This window comes from Schistocerca piceifrons, chromosome 1 (genome assembly GCF_021461385.2).
Source record: "Schistocerca piceifrons isolate TAMUIC-IGC-003096 chromosome 1, iqSchPice1.1, whole genome shotgun sequence".
NCBI lineage: Eukaryota > Metazoa > Arthropoda > Insecta > Orthoptera > Acrididae > Schistocerca > Schistocerca piceifrons.
The window spans coordinates 547,056,635-547,076,191 of NC_060138.1; the positions used below are offsets into that span (position 1 = coordinate 547,056,635).

General features: G+C 43.7%; 1 protein-coding gene across 1 annotated transcript in view; it reads left to right on the plus strand.

The window, feature by feature from the left end:
- LOC124788133 (Kazal peptide Pr13a-like) overlaps positions 1–19,557 on the plus strand; it is a 94,244-nt gene that overhangs the window by 34,102 nt on the left and 40,585 nt on the right. The window contains exon 2 of the mRNA XM_047255275.1: positions 7,730–7,885. Within this exon, the coding sequence (XP_047111231.1) occupies positions 7,730–7,885 (156 nt within the window). The remainder of the gene's footprint in view (positions 1–7,729; positions 7,886–19,557) is intronic.

The window sequence follows — 19,557 nt, forward strand, 5'->3', positions numbered from 1 at the left end:
TGTCTGTGCCGTACACTTCTATGTCTTTCACCCGTACACCCACAGAAGCTATTCTCATTAGTGAGGACGACAGAGCGCCATTCCAGCGTCCAGTCGGCTCTTTCATGACACCAGAGTAGCCATGCTTGGCGGTGTCGTTGCGTCATTGGCTGCCTGCTCGGAGGCACACGTGTTATTAGTCCTGCAGCAAGCAGACGGCTCCCAATAGTCCTCACTGAAGCAGCAGGTGCAATATGCGTCCGAATTTTTTTTTTTTTCTGGATTATGTTCGGTCGGCTACTAGTGCTCGAACAATACGTCCATTTGTCCACCGTCTGTAGTATGCCGGCATCCAGAACCTGGTCTACAGGTGTGGAAATGTTCCAGAGACCACTGCTGAAGGCAGCGACACACGTGCAGCAATCCGTCGAGGCGTCCATCCACTTCGGGTAGACTCATAATGCGACCCCGTTCAAATGACTAAAGCTGTCGAACAGGAGTACCAGCTCACCGAGACGGCGCACAGCCAGTTCCCTGAGTGCCATGTGATCACCGTTGACCGTACCCTGGTGCCACCGAACACATTCCTTGAGGGTGTTGTATTTCTTTCCGGCAGTATAGTTCCAGCTTGCTGCTACTCGCACCTTCTTGCCTCGAGCCGGAGTCAGATTGTAACTTCAGTAATTGCCTACTGCAGTCACTGTTGCAACAGCTTCCATTTGCACTGAGAACTTTGTCAAGCAGTTGCGTTCTTCTGTCTGCCAGCCAAATCCACTGAAGAAAGCAACTGCAGAATCGATACATGTATGGACGAGTTATTAGTGGGGCGCTGCACCGGGGAATGAAAATTTCCACACACCATATAGAGTTTAACTTGTTTACTGCAAAGACACCGACAAATTTTCCAGAACGCCGAGAACGAAAATGCTATTCCGGAAACACGTAACTATACAAAGACTTCCATCATCCTTGATTGCAGAGGTGCGTGGCTGAGCTACTAACTGAGCTACAACAGAGTATCTCAAAAAAATGTGTTCCTTCTAATTGTTACTAGTGCTAGACGGAGCTGTAGAAGAGAAAAAACTGAAGGGGATGACAAGTTAGAATATAACGAACAAATAATTGATGGCGTAGGAGCAAGTGCTGCTATCAGATGAAGAGGCTGTCACAAGAGAGAATTCGTGGTGAGCCGCATCAAAGCCAAATGGAGAGATAAGGCTTCCAGAATATTCTACTGCTGCGTAGACACCGTCAAGCAGGTCTCTCTCATGCGATACCTTGCCGTTATATGCAGACAAAAATGGTTCAAATGGCTCTGAGCACTATGGGACTTAACTGCTGAGATCATCAGTCCCCTAGAACTTAAAACTACTTAAACCTAACTAACCTAAGGACATCACACACATCGATGCCCGAGGCAGGATTCGAAACTGCGACCGTAGCGGTCGCGTGGTTCCAGACTGTAGCGCCTAGAACCGCGCGGCCATATATGCAGACAGAATGTAGGCCGAGGTTAAAATAGTACAGGGTGTATAAAAAAGAATCATCCGATTTGGCACGTCTATATTTCTGAAATCAATAAACATATTCAGTGAATTTTATTTTTTTATGAACGGGAAACTCATAAAGGTTTTTTTCATACCTTTTCATAGGTGTTCAATATGGCCCCCTTGATGCACGGCATATGTCAGTGCGGTATTCAAATTGTTCCCACACTGCACCGAGCATGTCTTGAGTTACAGCTCCCACAGCTGCTGTTATGCAGTGTCTCAGTTCACTCATTGTTGTTGGTAACGGAGGCACAGAAACAGAGTCTTTTATAAGACTCCACAAGAAATAATCACATACAGTCAGGTCCGGTACCTTGGAGGCCAGTAGTGTAAGGCTGAATCATTTGGTCCATTGTTCAGTAATCCTCTGATTTAAAAATTTCCGCACTGCTGCTACCTAGCGGGAACCATAAAAAACTCGTGAGTTTGCCCTTTCCAACAGTACGTTGTTCACACATGTAGCTCAAATAACATAACACTTATGATTTTTTAAAATCGGGTGATTGTTTTTGATACACCTTGTATATTGCCTCTTGGTGCTACTTTATACAAGAGAAATACAGAGTCAAATACGGTGTTTGTCAATGGACTGTGCGCGAGCTTCTGAAGTATTAGTAAGGGGTCAAAAACAATTTTAAAATATGCGTATGTCCTCATTATTATTTTTATGAAAAAATTGCATTTTCATCACGATTTTTTTTATTTAGTCATAAGTCTTCTCCTTCGGCTGTTTACTTGTTACCACTAATAGAGAAACGTCGCTCGTCCTTCCTCTCAGTTTTATCAAGTTTCTTAGTTACTTTTAAGAAAAGTTTCAATCGCTACATTTACACGCTTTGTATCACTGCACTCGTCTGTTGATTAGCCTTCGAATGCCGTTAAAAATTTTACTAGTTCATTTAAAAACGACACTTGCCTTCAGTATCTCGATTCATACAAGAATTAAGAGAATTAACCGCTCAACAAAATTACGTCCTCTCAGAGTATAGTCATTTACAAAAAACCTCATTTTGATATCTGGAACCGTTCTCAAAATAAAAGTGGTTTTATGTCATCTGTGGCTCACCCTATGTACAATGCACTGTACGGCATTAACCTGCTCATTTCGATTTGACAACAGAGCTCAAGAGTGTTGCAACGCCGTTGCATTAACACTCCGTTAGGAAAGTCGTTTGCATCAGTTTTCTTTGGTCATTGATCACTGAGTGCGAACCTGTTTGCGACGTAACTGTTTGCCGGGTTGACGCAGGCGGACGTCAAGTAGAAGAAAAGGTTATTTTTTAGTTTCTTGTAAGCGTCCTTCCAGACGTACACGCATTAATTTATTTATGCTGAGGGCACTTGTACCACGGCGGCTGCTTGTCACTTCCAGGATGTTACCAATAAAGCATTTCTGTCAAAATTGGAATGTTTAATTAACAAAGCCGCCTTTGCAGTTCCTCACTAAAGTGTATCTATTAATAAAATGTTATAACATAATAAATTCATGAATTATATGACCAGTTGCGTCCTTATTTTGCGTCGTATAAAGGAATAACGACACAAATTAATCACCTCGCACTGTTGCGTTTGATCTTTGCCCAAAACGCGCAATACCGTCCGTAGACATAGCTGTATGCAGATACAGTGAAAGTAAATTCTTTCAAAATGCCCTCACTGTGCATAACTAAATTAAGCAGCCAATTGACGGTGTAATTAATAAAGTGAATGAGTTAAGATTGTCTGTTAACAGGTACTTCTGAAGATGGAATTAAAAAATCACGAAACATGTTGCATTAATAAAAGATATTTCAACTGTGGCAGAGGTAGTTCGTTGATAGGATATTCCAAGTTTAGCTAGCGTTCGAGATAGCTGAAATTTCTCGTTCAGCACTTATGACTTACATTTTACAAGAATTCTTCAGATCACTGCAGGAGTATAGTGTGATAATGTGTCCCAACTTCAACCAGAGGATATTGTGATTTTTCCAGAGTAACCTTGATGTTGCTGATACATTACACGAAAAAGTAATATAATATAAAACAAAGGATTAACAGAAATAAACCAACCATAGTCAACGGATGGACGGGATGAGACGTTAGCAGTAAAGATCTACGTGATTCAGTAGCTGATGAACATACTAATCTGTTTCACCTGGCTGTTTTATAGCTTGGCAAAACGAACTTAGCAAGCATTTAATGACGTTTCATATAGGGATTCTACCGACACATTCAAGAGGTTGGCCAGGAACCATTCTGTACAGTTACGCAACAGGTAATGGAGAGGATATAAATGTGTGTGTGTGTGTGTGTGTGTGTGTGTGTGTGCGCGCGCGCGTTTTGCCCGAGAAACGAAGTTTTTAGTATGTTTTTACAATCTTGGACGTCGCGGTCTTTAGAGACGGTTTTGCTTTATTCAAGTAATTTGTTTCGTTGGTTTTCATTGTCACTTCCGGTACACATGATAGTACAGACTTGAGAACGGAGGGATTCACTGAAGGATTTATTAGAATTCATTAATCACGGTTCTAGACATCTATATATTACGTTACTACTCTACTACATACTAATAATCAGCAACTTAAATGTAAGTAGAAATAACTTCAAACACCAATTGCAAGTTAAATACAATTTGAAATAGCAATTACTGAAAACTAACTCCAATTTTCATTTTCAAGACATTAAAGAAATGTTGCATGGCAGAAGATCTTCCGTTTCAGAATACCGATGAAGTATTGCTTAATCGTGCACCCATAGTAGGACTAATATTAAAAATACGTAGAATGTTAATTAGTATACAATTAGATAACTGAAGAATTGACAATATCTTACAAATAGCTTACATACTGTATATCACAGAGCCGTTAATGAGTAGAACTAAAAATATTTACAAGGGTGCACAAAGCACTACATAATGTCTCAAGGCAACAAAAAAAAAAGTTGATATGCCAAAAAGTACTTATGTCGGTCCCAAGTGTGAATTCCTTCACTTGATTCTAAAATCGGTCGCAGGATTGAAACACCGACCAGGAAGCACAGTGTGTTCCTAGCTACACTATTCTACGGTTACAACACCCTCACTTGTTGAGCGGAGATACGAGGTCTGTCCAAAAAATTCCGGAACTTTGTCCACAAAATGTTTCTACGCTTGCCTTTTACTTATTGTGCATGGTCTCTTTCGAAATACTCTCCCGCACAACTGATACACCGCTCCCAACGCCATTTCCAGTTCTGGCAGCAGTCTTGGTACGCCTCTTGCTGGATCGCATGAAGAACCGTCTGCGAATTTTCTTTTGTCTCGTCTATCATTGCAAATCTTCGGCCTTTCAACGGGGTTTTCAACTCCGGTAATCAAAAAAAGGTCCGCAGGGGTCAGGTCTGGAGTATACAGAGGATGAGGCAGCACAGTGGTTTCGTTTTTTATGTAACAGTTACGCACCACATTTCTGGCCGTTTCTTTCTCACATTTCTCGCAGGCGTCTCAACACGTGCCGATAGTACCATCGATTAACAGTTCGTAGCTCTGACACTGATTCATGACGAACTAATCCTTCAAAGTCAAAGAAAACTGTCAGTAAGGCTTTGACATTTGATCTGACCTGACGAGATTTTTTTGCTCTTGCAGAACCTATCCCGACCCACTGTGAAGACTGAACCTTGGTCTCAACATCATAACCGTAGACCCACATCTTATCACCAATTATGATTCTCTTAAGGAACATCTCGTTCTCATTTGCGCCATGTGAAAGCTCTTCAGATGGCGAGACGAAGGTCTTTCTGGTCTTGACTCACGAGCTGTGGGACGAATTTTGCGGCAATACGATGCATTCCAAGATGCTGTGTCACTATTTTATGACATGATCCAACTGAAATGATACGTTCTTCTGCAATCTTCGATTGGCACCCACGATATCGTTGACGTCCCTGACATGAGTGTCATCGGTAAACGTCGAATGGTGTCCTGAACGAGGTTCATCTTTAACTTCCATCCGTCCATTTTTAAACCTTGTGAACCATTCGTAACACCGAGTACGGCTTAAGCACACATCATCGTCGGCTTCCTGCATAATTTGGTGTGTCTCTGTAAAGATTTTCTTGAGTTTCAAGCAAAATTTAATTCAGACGCGTTGCTCCTCTAATTCTGCCGTCTCGAAATTCGCAAACTTAGCGATACATCGTTCTACTCAATACAGCACTGAGCAATAACTAACTGACACACAACAATGAAACTACCGGGAGCTATTCATCAAACATAGGCGTGTGCAGGGATGCCAACCTCATTTCCGGAATTTTTTGAACTGCCCTCGTAGTTTTCGTCCACGTTATTGTACTGTTGTGCAGTCGTCTTTCTTCTACTTGAGTTTCCTACCGAAAATACGCACCACGGGAGGAAATTTCATTAGACAAATTTTTATACTGTCCATATGCAAGGGGTCGTGGTGTGACGTCTGAGAGCGCAAATTTTGGTTCACCCTGTATGCGGTAGAGCTATATGATTGTCACTGTCGGTAGTACGCGACACTGCACGTTGCACTGCTTACGATAGCAGACTACGTGAAAAAAATGACATAACAGAGTATTGAGCGTCCTCCAACAATGGAGCCAAAGCCAAAAAGTCGGTACAAGTATGTTGGACGGTATCCGGTAATGGAGCGAAAAGCGTTAATACACTCATGCTCATAAATTAAGAATAATTGCAGAATGTGGTGCCATACAACGTGGCACTACACAAAACTGGCGCTAATAGCATAGGCACATAGGGAACATACACGGCGCAGATCTTCAAGTCCACAGTATTGGTGATAAGTTGAGAAAACCGTCCCCAAACACATGTGCTACAAAACGCCACTGTTTCCTGCGCATGTACCCCGACATCAATATGGGATATGATCACCATGCACACATACACAGGCCGCACAACGGGTTGGCGTACTCTGGATCTGGATCAGGTGGTCGAGCAGCTGCTAGGGTGTAGCCTCCCATTCTTGCACCAGTGTCTGTCGGAGCTCCTGAAGTTTCATGGGGGTTTGAAGACGTGCAGCGATACGTCGACCGAGAGCATCCCAGACGTGCTCGATGGGGTTTAGGTCTGGAGAACAGACAGGCCACTGCATTCGCCTGATATCTTCTGTTTCAAGGTGCTCCTCCACGATGGCAGCTCGGTGGGGCCGTGCGTTATCATCCATCAGGAGGAAGGTGGGACTCGCTGCACCCCTGAAAAGGCGGACATACTGGTCCAAAATGACGTCCCGATACACCTGACCTGTTACAGTTCCTCTGTCAAAGACATGCAGGGGTGTACGTGCAGCAATCATAATCCCGCCCCACATCATCAAACCACGACCTCCATACAGGTCTCTTTCGAGGACATTAAGGGGTCGGTATCTGGTTGCTGGTTCACGCCAGATGAATACCCGGCGAGAATCACAGTTCAGACTATACCTGGACTCGTCCATGAACATAAGCTGGGACCACTGTTCCAATGACCATGTACTGTGTTCTTGACACGAGGCTTCACGGGCTCTCCTGTAACCAGGGATCAGTGGAATGCACCTTGCAGGTCTCCCGGCGAATAAACCATGTCTGTTCAGTCGTCTGTAGACTGTTCCAGTGGCTGCGGTTTGGTCCCGAGCAAGGCTAGCTGCAGTACTCCGTGGTCGCCCGCGGGCACTGATAGTGAGATATCGGTCTTCTTGTGTTGTTGTACACTGTGGACGTCCCATGCTGTAGCGCCTGGACACGTCTCGTGTCTGCTGGAATAGTTGCATTAATCTTGAGATCACACTTTGTGGCACACGGAGAGCCCTACCATGACCTGCTGTGTTTGACCAGCCTCCAGTCGCCCTAGTATTCTACCACTCATAACGTCATCAATATGTGTTCTTTGAGCCATTTTCAACACACAGTCACCATTAGCACGTCTGAAAACTTCTGCACACTTACTCGCTGTACCGTACTCTGACATGCACCAACACACGCCTGCGTATGTGGACTGCTGCCAGCGCCACCGTGCGACGACCGCAGGTCATATTCACCGCATGGTCATAACCCAAGGTGATTTAAACCCGCAAACTGGCCACCAGAGCGTTGTTTCACCATGTATCAGCATTATCCTTAATTTATGAGCATGAGTGTAGTTACTGGGATGCCACTCACTCTTCGTGTAGAGTACAAACTGTACCAGTTTGTCACTGTAGTGTTTACGATGTCACGTGTTGCAGCGGTGGGTGAGGCGGCCCGCTCGACGTCGACGACGAAGTGCAACTGCAGGTGTGATCTGTCGGCCAGCCCCGTCTGCGCCAGGGACTCGACGGGCGACGTCGACACCTTCCAGAACATCTGCATGCTCTCCTGCTACAACTGCACCATGGACAAGGGTGAGTCACGCTGCGCCCCTGGGACAACGGGGATGCCTCATACTCTGCAGCCCTAGTGGCGATCTGAAGCTTCCTGGCAGGCTTAAATTACGTACTGGAACGGGACACGAACCAAGCTTTCGCAGACAGTACCCGCCAAGAGTCAGAATTCGCGTTCGAGTCCCGGTTCGGCAACAGTTTCGTCTGCCAGGGAGTCTATGGATGCCTCAGGACATAAAGGCATTACCCAAAAAAGTAAAAGGATCTTTAACTCTTCTTCACTTTCTGCTGTTAGTATGTCATCTTTTGCACATCTAAGATGATTTATGTTTATCGCAGGTATTCTTCATCTAACCCGACGTTCCCCATAATGTGCTCTGCATAAAAACTGAATAAATTAGATAACAATATGCGGCCTTGTGTACTCCTATTTGGATTTGGACCCATTTAGTCGCTCCATATATGGTCCTCCGTGGCTTCTTGATCAGAGTATAAATTCTGCGTGAGGTAAATGAGGTGATCTGGTACTTCCATGTTTTTGTGTATGTTCCATAATATAAGGTTAACGCAATCAAAGGCTCTGGCGTAATCAATAAAGCAGAGATATATACCTTTCTGGAAATCCTTTCCCATAACCCATCGGCTGTTGTCTTCCTTCACGAAATCGAGGCTTGTTCTTCGGGTGCTTCTCGATCCATATACTGCCGTAGTCTATTTCATAAGATTTTACGCACGTCTTTGCTAGCAAGAGATAGGTGCGGTTGTTCAATGATTTGAACAGTGTTCAGAAATTCCCTTCTGTGGAAGCAGGTTGAATACTGAGCTTTTAACTTTTGGCCACCGTTGAATCTCCATATTTTCTGAAATATTGAATGCAACACTTTAAGAGCATTCTTTCCACTGATTTTGTACAATTGTGCTGTAATTCTATCGTAGCTAACACCCTTGCTTTTAGCAATATTTTCTACGGCCTGTTTGGCTTCGCTCTCCAAACTGTCTGTCTCTGGTTTTAAAATCACATTAACTTCATCGTCATCAGTATGTAATTCTTTCTAATGTACATCTTCTACATAGTCCGCCCTTCTCTCTTTAATGTCGTCTGCTTCTATTAGATCTTTACCTTTTCTGTCTTTTATCCTACCAATTTTCGCCTGGAATTTTCCTTTAATATCTTCAATTTTCTTGTAACGATCCATCGTCTTCCCCACTCGGCAACTCTCTTCAACCTTTTCTTTTTTGCACTGTTCATTTAAGAAGATACTCTTATCTCTTCTAGCTAATTTCCGATACTCTACATTTAATTTAAACATTGCTGATCCATCCCCCTTTAATTTTTGCTTTCCTTCGTTCTTCTCCTTTTACAATGTCTCACTCGATAAACGTTTGGAGTTCTTGCTGTTCTTTTTGAGAATGTGCTTTTCTGCTGTCTCCTTGACAGGATAGGCTGCTTCTGTCCACAGGAGATATGATGCTATAAGCATTAATATGCACAGAAAGCCAGCTTTTGCTTAAAACGAAGCGAAAATTATCCAGACTATTTTCATCCAAGGTTTGGTAGTGAGAGCACTTTGCGACTTTCAACAAACTTTATACATAATTTCATACCTTTTCTAATTTGTTTCTCGCTTACATGTAAATCACATTCACTCATTTCTAAAGTAATCAGGCGTGAAGCTCTTTTGTACATGGCATTTCGAGTCTTTAAAGAATCGGGGATGTACTGATGGGTTACTATGTTTTAACCATGAGGAATGCTATTAATCGAATTCCTGGTTGTGGCTGACCGCAGAGGAACGTCGCGTTTCATTAATACTTGCGGCAGCTCCCAAGGACAAGGAAATACAAGCACACGCTCCAAGGTCTTACGGCAGATGAGTACTGAGCAAAGAATCGAGAGATCACAGAGCGCAGTTTGATATTGAGATGCCTGACTTCCGGAAGGCATTCAGTAAAGTTCTGCACTGTCACTTCGTAAACAAAATACGAGCTTTCCATGACGTTTCGAGGCTGCAGCTGGATGACGACGACTTCTTGCCACGATATTTCAGCTGGCAGCCCTTTAGCCATCTTCAGGTGAGTGTTCTGCAGTGGAGATTGCTTGTTTTTTTTATTTATTGCATTTCGATTTCCCCCCCCCCCCCCGGGGGGAGGGGGGGGGTGTTGGCAGTAGCGTAGGCCTCTCTATAGCCTACAGAAACAATAAAAACAGGTGATAAAACGGTGACATTGTAAAAAACTGTAAAATGGCGGAAAGCTGTGGAATTTAAAATATAAAAACATGGCGCTGACGATGCGGATGAAGACACACAGTAAGTAGACAGGCACAATTAAAGACACACGGCGACAGTCTGGTTTCTGTTCGCACGGGATAAAAAACACAACTAGTGACAATATGGTGGCTGTTTGCAACACTGACAGGGGACGCACAACACTGAACATTCACTTAAAACAGCACTATAGAGGCGACACTGTGGCAGATGGGGGTGTGGGGAGGACCTAGACCGATGAGGGGAAAAAAGAGGGGAGGCAAGGAAAAAGGTGGGAGCTGATGGAGGGAGAGGACATAGAAAAGGGGGGTCAGGGCGGACGCAGAAAGGATTGGGGAAGGCAGTGGAGGGGAAAGCAAAAGGACTTGGGGGAGAGAAGGGAGTCAGAGAGAGGGTAGGCGGGAAAAAACAGGGTGGAAGAAGGGGGGGGAGAGGGAGCCCGGGAAAAGGACAGAGGGAGTAAGGGGGAGGTGAGGATCAGAGTTGATAGGAGGGATAAATGGAGGGAGAGAGGGCACCACCTGCGAGGTGGAGTTGATGGAAGCCACCTTGGGAAAGGAGATGAAGGGTGTAGAGGTGGAGGGTACGGTGGACACAACGGTGAAGTTGCGGCAGAGGGTAGGGATTGGAGAGGACAAATGGCTCAAATGGCTCTGAGCACTATGGGACTCAACTGCTGAGGTCATAAGTCCCCTAGAACTTAGAACTACTTAAACATAACTAACCTAAGGACATCACACACATCCATGCCCAAAGCAGGATTCGAACCTGCGACCGTAGTGGTCATGCGGCTCCAGACTGGGACAGGAGCAATCAGGGGATGAGGGGGATCAAGTCGATGGTAGGTGTAGAGGACGTGGATATGTTGGAGGAAAAGGAGCAAATGGGGGAAAGGAATCAGGTCATAGAGGATCCACATGGGGGACGGGAGGCGTATACGGAAGGCGAGGCGAAGTGCATGGCGCTTGAGGATCTGGAGGGACTTACAGAATTTGGGGTGGCGGGTAGGAGATTGCTAGTTCACATCACTAAGCTTATCCCAAAACTTGTTGCGGAGATGCATGCGCAAAGGCAGCTGCTACATGAGCGTCCTCCATCGAGCTTAAGCTCCATCTGTGCAGCCCATGCACATGGGTAATGGTGATACTATATGCGCGCTCAGTGTTGGAATGCGGGCTTGCAGAGTTAAAATTCAGTGTGAAATTACCAGAATTAACTGTCGCTGGACGTGTCATTAGTCATAAAACGTCTCCATTCTGAAGATAGTAAAGAAATCATCAGGTCGCATGCCTTATCCAGTCGAAAGCTGCAATCACGATTTATTAAGATCTTCCACCAAACGTATTGCCCTCGATCCCCTAATAATTGAATACCAGAAGGATCTTACCACCCTGGAAAGGTATTCTGTAGATTCCAGCTTTTCGCAATCCCAGATCGTCCTTTGCCGCACAGAGAAGAGCCCAATCCTTTGTAGACGCTTTGTAGAGTCTTAATTTCGACGAAATATTGCCGACATATAGGAGGAACACCTCAAACTTGAACCACTCTTTCTCCTCTTGCGCTTGTGGGTGATCACGTTTGTTCCTCCTCAAAGCTGTGCTGATCTGATGTGGAGACTATCCATTATCTTTGAACACAGATTCAGTTTTCTTTAATATCTTCAGAAACAAATCATTTTATAACTAATAACGCATCTAACGACAGTTAATTTTATTATCTTGACATCTGAATTTTAACTCCGCGAGCCCGCTTTCCGACAAAGAGCGCACACGGAGCAGTATTCAAGAGGGCGCGAAACTCGACGGACTTCACTCATGTAGCGGTTGCCTTTCCGCATGTGTCTCCGTGCAAATTTTTGGGATAACGTTGCGACGTGAACTAGCAATCTCTATTGCAAAACACTCACCTGAAGATGGCTGAATAGTTATCAGCCGAAATATCATGGCAAGAAGTTGACATCGTCCGGCTGCAATCCCAAAACTTTATAGAATACTCTTTACGCAGGGAAAATTTCAAGAATCACAGAATAAAAGATCACCGAATATCAGACTGACTGGATTCATGACTCAGTCGCTCGCACAACTCAGCACGTCATTCTTAACAGGAAGAAGTAGTCAAAAAAATGGTTCAAATGGCTCTGAGCACTATGGGACTTAACTTCTGAGGTCATCAGTCCCCTATAACTTAGAACTACTTAAACCTAACTAACCTAAGGACATCACACACATCCATGCCCGGGGCAGTATTCGAACCTGCGACCGTAGCGGTCGCGCGGTTCCAGACTGTAGCGCCTACAACCGTTCGGTCACTCCGGCCGGCAGAAGTAGTCAGATTTGAAGGTAAAGTTAGGAGTACCCGGAGGGAATGTTACAGAGCCGTTACTCTTCACTGTATGCGTGAATGTGGTGACTAACATCGGAAACTCCACGTGGCTCTTCACAGATTATGCTGTCGTGCACAGGAAAGATATAATGAAAGAAAACTGTAGTACAGTGCTTGGAGCAGGGTTGGCAGGTGACCAGTAAGAGAGTTGAATAAATGCAAGATACTGCGTTTAAATAGGCAGAAAAACGGTTATTGTTCCATTACACTATTGACGAAAAATCACTGGAAACAGTAACAAGCAGGAAAAATTTGCCAACATCTGTCCGGAGAAACTTGAAGAGGTTTCTTATACTTACTTGTCCAGCGGTCATAGGCCCCGTGGAGTGTAGACGAGGCGATGTGTCAAGAATCCGTTTCTACTGCCTTCTGTCCGCTTCTGTTCCCTCGCAGTCGACTATATTCAAAGCTACCGCATCTTTCATTACGTCGTCTTCCCGTCTCTTTCATAGTCTACCCAGGGATCTTTTTGTTCTAATATGGGCAATGAAAGTGATCTGCCCACTGGACTCGTCTGATCTTTTATGTTGTAAAACATTAGACTCGTACATGAACTCGTAAATTTCATTATTATTTGCTATTCTCCAAGCACCTCCGCCCCTCACCTGGCTAAAGATTCTTTTCATCACTTATATTTCAAACGTTAGAAGTTTTTGCAACTCCTTCATAGTTACTGTCCAGCTTTCAGAACCATAGAGGACGATAGGGCGTATAACGGTATTGTAGATCTTCATTTCCGCAGAATTTGGTATGGCTATGCACTTGGACGTATCTCTGAGCGCATATAGACATCGGGAGTCAACAGTAATTCTTTCATTTACATCTATGGGTATTTGATTATAACAACTGTACCAACTTCCCAGATACTTGCACTGATTACAGGCTTGAACCTGTCTTCGTCAACTGTGAAGTGCTCGTGTGGATGTTTAGTTCTGCCTACTTGAATATGGACTGTGTTTTTGTTTGTTGATGAGCAGTCCTGTTTTACTTGCTGCTATGGCGACACTTTTGTACATTTCCACAAGATCTTGTTCGCTCTTGCTCACCAACGCTTACAGCAAGATGAAGGACAAGTAATTCCAGGCTGACATTCATGGGATGATTTCTATTGAAATGTAAGTCACCTTCGAAAGAAGTGCCTTCAAAACATCTGTTAGGCCATTTCTTGAGTATTGATCTTCAACTTGGGACCCGTTCTAGGCAGGATTAATGGAAGTTATATAAAAGAGCCAAATAAGAGTAGTGTATTTCGTGATGCATTTGGTTAGGAAGTGCGAGAGCGCTACGGAGATGCTAATCAAACTCTCGTGGCAGATTCTGTAAGAAGTGCGACATGGTTTACTGTTTAAATTAAATTGAACAAAAACATTGGTTTTAGGGTTCCGCACACGATAACTTTGTTGTCCGTCTGTCTCTCTGTCTGTCTGTCCGACTGTTAAAAACCCTTTTCTGAGGATCAGGTAGACATAACACGTTAAATTTGCGTCACATACGAAGGTCTACGGTCGTTTGTTAGGGTTCCGTACCTAAATCGGTAAGACTTATGACCACAGCAGTTGAGTCCCATAGTGCTCAGAGCCATTTGAACCATTTGAACCTAAATCGGTAAATATGGAAACCTTATACGATCACTTTGTTGCCCGCCTGCCTGCCTGTCTCTCTGTCCGTCTGGTAACGACCTTTTTCTCAGGATGGGGCAGCGCATCAAGTTTGAATTTAAGTCAAATATTGAGGTGTACGGTGCTTTAGCGGTGTAAAAAATTGAAGCTTCTAAATCAACGCAATCAAAAGATACGGCCATTTATGTCACATACTTTGATACTCGCAAAGTGACTCATCAAACCCTATTGGGTACTTCTCGTTGACCTATAATCATGAAATTTGGCAAGAAGCAAAGTCGCGCACTACAACTAAAAAAATAATTCGAAAGTTGTTAATTTCTAATTATGTCACACGAAAAAACATTGTTGTCACTTGTTTCCCGATTGTGTCTCTGCCCTTCTGTTACTGGGTAGACGTATCAATTTGAAATTTATGTCACATACTTAAGTCTATGGTCCGATCCGCCAGGGTAGCCGAGAGCGCTAACGCGCTGCTTCCTGGACTTGGGTAGGCGCGCCGGCCCCGGATCGAATCCGCCCTCCGGATTAACGACGAGGGCTGGCGTGCCGGCCAGCCTGGATGCGGTTTTTAGGTGGTTTTCCACATCCCGCTAGGTGAATACCGTGCTGGTCCCCACGTTACGCCTCAGTTACACGCGTCGCAGACATTTGAAACACGTCCGCACTATTTCACGATTTACACTGGATGCAGACAGTTGGGTTACACTGATTCCGTCCTGGGGGGTAGGGAGTGGCCATACCTAACACTAACATTGCCAAATGCGTTGTAACCACGCCGACCCTGCGAGACTATGGCGTAAACGAAAGAAAGAAAGAAAGAAAGACTAAAGTCTATGGTCCCTTGGCAGTGCAATAAATGTAAGCTTGTTAATCAGTGCAGTCAAAAGATACAGTCATTTGCGTCACATATTTTGATACTCGCAAACTCATTCATCAAAATCTGTAAGGAACTCTGCCCTTGGAGTATTATGTCATTGGGCAAGAAGATAGGCTTCACAGTACAATAAAAGGGAAAAATCCGAACTTGGTAAATGGTAATCATATCATGCAAATAAAAAATGTTTTGTCATTTGTTTCCGAATAAAATTAAAGCATTCTTGAAAGTCTGGGAATTCTCGGGACTGATATCCCGCTAAGTCCAACATCGATAACAGGCAAAAATCATCGAGATTCTCTGTTCTAGACTGGATGAACTGTCTACACAAATACTTAAGTTACTACAGAACCAGCAGAATACGCGCCCAGCCTGCACCTTGAAAACTTTTTCAGAATATATTCTTCCATTTTATAAGAGTTTTCCTGCTAATATATTTCTCTGTATACAGCAATATCTTTCGCTGCCAGGTTGGTAGAACTGCCGATAACATTTACTTAGTCATCTGTGTCTAATAAAACTACAGATACTGCAAGGATACTGCCGGTATCATAAGGCATGACATTTTTCTTCTGGGAAAGACTCGCTTCATGCAATGTGTGAGTAACTACTGGATAAAATCGTATCTTTTTTCCGATATAATGTAAGGATATTTATTGTATTAAACGACAACGTGCATTTCCACAGAAGATTTTACTTACGTCAAGAAGTAGGGGATCACATGAACCCCAGTGCCAAATGGATTTGCTACCGAATGTGACGAACAAAAGAAGCGAGTTTATTTTCTCGCATGCGCAGGACCCAGGAACTGCCTGAGAGTGCAGAGCTGCCGAAATGTCAGTGGGCAAACTTTCTCCCCGATCCGGGACAAGGCTGCCAGGCGTCGTTGTCCTCCGCCTGCTGCAGCTGCTGCTCCTAATAGCTGTTTTGCACCAAGAGCATCACCATCGCCCTTGCAAACTAGCACTAAATAAATACTATTGACTCAAAGGAGGAGTACTATGTTGCAACAGTAAAAGATGCGATGAAAGATATAAAATGCATGCCACAAATAGTTTTCAGTCTTTATGTTTCTAGCATTATCTTCCAACGAAAACAAAAGAATTTATGGAGGATATCAACAGCAAGAAATAGTAATCAATATTTTGTTGCATGCAGATGATACCAGGACAGAAACAGTAAGTAACATTATTGAATGACGGAAAAATTGTTAAATTAAGATGTCAGCAAACTAAACCACCGCTGTGTCACATTGCGAAAGAGAAATAGTCTGCTCAAGCAATGAAATACAAGAAAAAGAAAATATTAATTTTTGGGGACTACAGATGGATCTCAACTTTAACTGGAAAAGATACAGTATAGAATTAATAAAGCGCCTTTTTCAACTATATTCGTGCTAGTTATAGCTGACTTAAAAGTGAAGAAATTAGTTTGTAGCACATACTTCCATTCACTAATGAGTAACGGTATAATTTTTCTGGTAAACTGATTTTGCAGATACAGAATTTTCAGAATACAGAAGCTTGTTATAACAATTACATCTAGTGCTAGTTCGAGAATTTCGTGCAATGGCTCTGAGCACTATGGGACTTAACTTCTAAGGTCATCAGTCCCCTAGAACTTAGAACTACTTAAACCTAACTAACCTAAGGACGTCACACACATCCATGCCCGAGGCAGGATTCGAACCTGCGACCGTAGCGGTCACGTGGTTCCAGACTGTAGCGCCTAGAACCGCACGGCCATCCCGGCCGGCTTCGTGCAATGACCTCTTCAAAAAAGGTTGTATTTAGACAACTGTTTCACACTGTTTTCTTTAATATCCTTTGTCGTTATCAGTAGTTGTCTTTTCTTCAAATGGTTCAAATGGCTCTGAGCACTATGGGACTTAACATCTATGGTCATCAGTCCCCTAGAACTTAGAACTACTTAAACCTAACTAACCTAAGGACATCACACAACACCCAGCCATCACGAGGCTGAGAAAATCCCTGACCCCGCCGGGAATCGAACCCGGGAACCCGGGCGTGGGAAGCGAGAACGCTACCGCACGACCACGAGATGCGGGCAGTTGTCTTTTCTCAAACAGTACAAACACGAATACAATACTGGAGCCAAAAACCTCTACAAAGACTTCAGGGACATCGGATTGTAATTAATAATAGCGCGGTAACACAATAATATTTCAAAGTACTAATTCATTTCATTGTATTGTATTAAAATAAAATGTAGCCTACATCCTTGACTTCTTTTTACATCCTGGAGACCCCTCTCCGCGGCATCCAAGATATACAATGAATGTAATATAAAAGCAAATGAAATTTAGAGCTATATGTAGAATACAAGTTCATGAAGCGCAAGAAGGGACGTTTATTGAAGGATCATAATCAAATTATTTTCCTCATGAAGAAAAAGGATCTCTTAAAGAATTAACGCAGATTCCGGTAAAAAATCACTTGTATTAAGCATGCATCGTTTTTCTTTCACTAACGATATCTCCATATGATAAATACAGCTGAAAAATAGATACCATCTTCCTAGCTTTCTGAAAAGCACCCGACGTTGTACTACATTGCCAGACTAAACGTTCACGGCATTGTCACGAGTAAGTGATTGACTCGGAGAATGTTTGTTTGACAGAATCCAGACTACTACACTGGACGGCGAATGTTTTAATAAACCAGAAAGTACCACCACAGGTTCCACAGGGTGGCGTTACAAGATCACTGAAATCCTTAGTATGCGGAGTGTCCCAGGAGGAATGGTCAATATTCAGGGATATGACAGAAACAATCATCCGAAGCAAACAAGTATAGTGATATTTCTGCAGGCTTTCGTGGCCATTGTCACTGAAGTTAAAGTCCTCTAGGTTATTAGCCCGCGTCACATTTCTACTAAAATGATCGACATTTCGACCCCTCTGCTGGGATCTTCCTCAGGATCTTCTGGGGTCCACTACTGTTAAAACACTGTGTTGTAGCAGCAGTGGACACCAGAAGATCCTGAGGAAGATCTCAGCCGGCCAGAGTGACCGAGCGGTTCTAGGCGCGCGACCGCGCGACCGCGCGACCGCTACGGTCGCAGGTTCGAATCCTGCCTCGGGCATCGATGTGTGTGATGTCCTTAGGTTAGTTAGGTTTAAGTAGCTTTATGTTCTATGGGACTGATGACCTCAGCAGTTAAGTTCCATAGTGCTCAGAGCCATTTGAACCATTTTTGAAGATCTCAGCAGAAGGGTCAGGATGTCGATCATTTTAGAAGAAATATAACGCGGCCTAATAACCCAGAAGATTTTAACTTCAAATCTAGTGATCTTGGACTGTCAAATGCATACCTAGAGAGCTATGAGTCCATCTTCGCTACTGTGAAAACGATCTCTTCTAATGCAAGGTATTTGATTTCACGTTAGAATGTACTACGGACCAAAACAAGAAAAACACGTCAAGTAAATATGGGTTCTAAAATATCTTAAGAGCTATGATCTTTTATGCAGTAGAAGGGATATGTTTCATAGTAGAGAAGATGAACAAGTGCTCACAGCCCTTAAGGCATGTATTTTAGAATCCAGATTTACTGGACATTTTGTCCTTGTCTTGGTACATCTACCTACTCTAAAAATATGAACACTAAAGAGCGTGGACTAGAAGAGACTTGTTTCACAGTCTCGAAGATGAAGAAATACACATAGCTCTTAACGTATGCATTTTAGTGCACATGTTTAGAAGACTTTTGTTTTGAACGACGATTCTTGTCATGTCCCTGAAAACTGTTTATTTGCCCTAGGACACTGGCCGGCCGCAGTGGCCGAGCGGTTCTAGGCGCTTCAGTCTGGAACCGCACGGTAGCTACTGTCGCAGGTTCGAATCCTGCCTCGGTCATGGATGTGTGTGATGTCCTTAGATTAGTTAGGTTTAGGTAGTTCTAATTTCTAGGGGACTGATGGCGTCAGATCTTAATTCCCATAGTGCCCAGAGCCATTTGAACCAGCCTAGGACACCCTATACAGGGTGGTCCCGAATTCATGGTACAAACTTTAATGGTAGGTGCAGGACATTGTAACAAGGATATATTGTATAGGAATGTATAGTCCCAGGTGACGCGGTGAGGCGTAAACAGGGGAAATAACGGCCGAAAGGAAAACGAAAGATTTTATTGAAATCGTTGTTGACAAGTGTCATGTTTACAGTAAGTGTTCAAAATTGCGTCCACCATGAGCGATACATGCTTGACAGCGTCGGTGCAGCGATTGGCGTACACGTTCAAAGATGCCTGGTATTTCACGCACACCTGCAGCAGCTACAGATATGCGAGCAACGAGATCCTCATCTGAGTCAACTGGAGTCTCATAAACAAGACTCTTAAGATGTCCCCATAAAAAGTAATCGAGGCAAGAGAAATCAGGAGATCGGGGTGGCCAAGGGACTGGTCCACCACGCCCAATCCATCTAGCACCAAACGTGGCATTCAGGTAATTCCGTACAGCAGTGCTGAAGTGTGCTGGCGCTCCATCGTGCTGAAACCACATGCGGTTACGAATGGCGAGCGGAA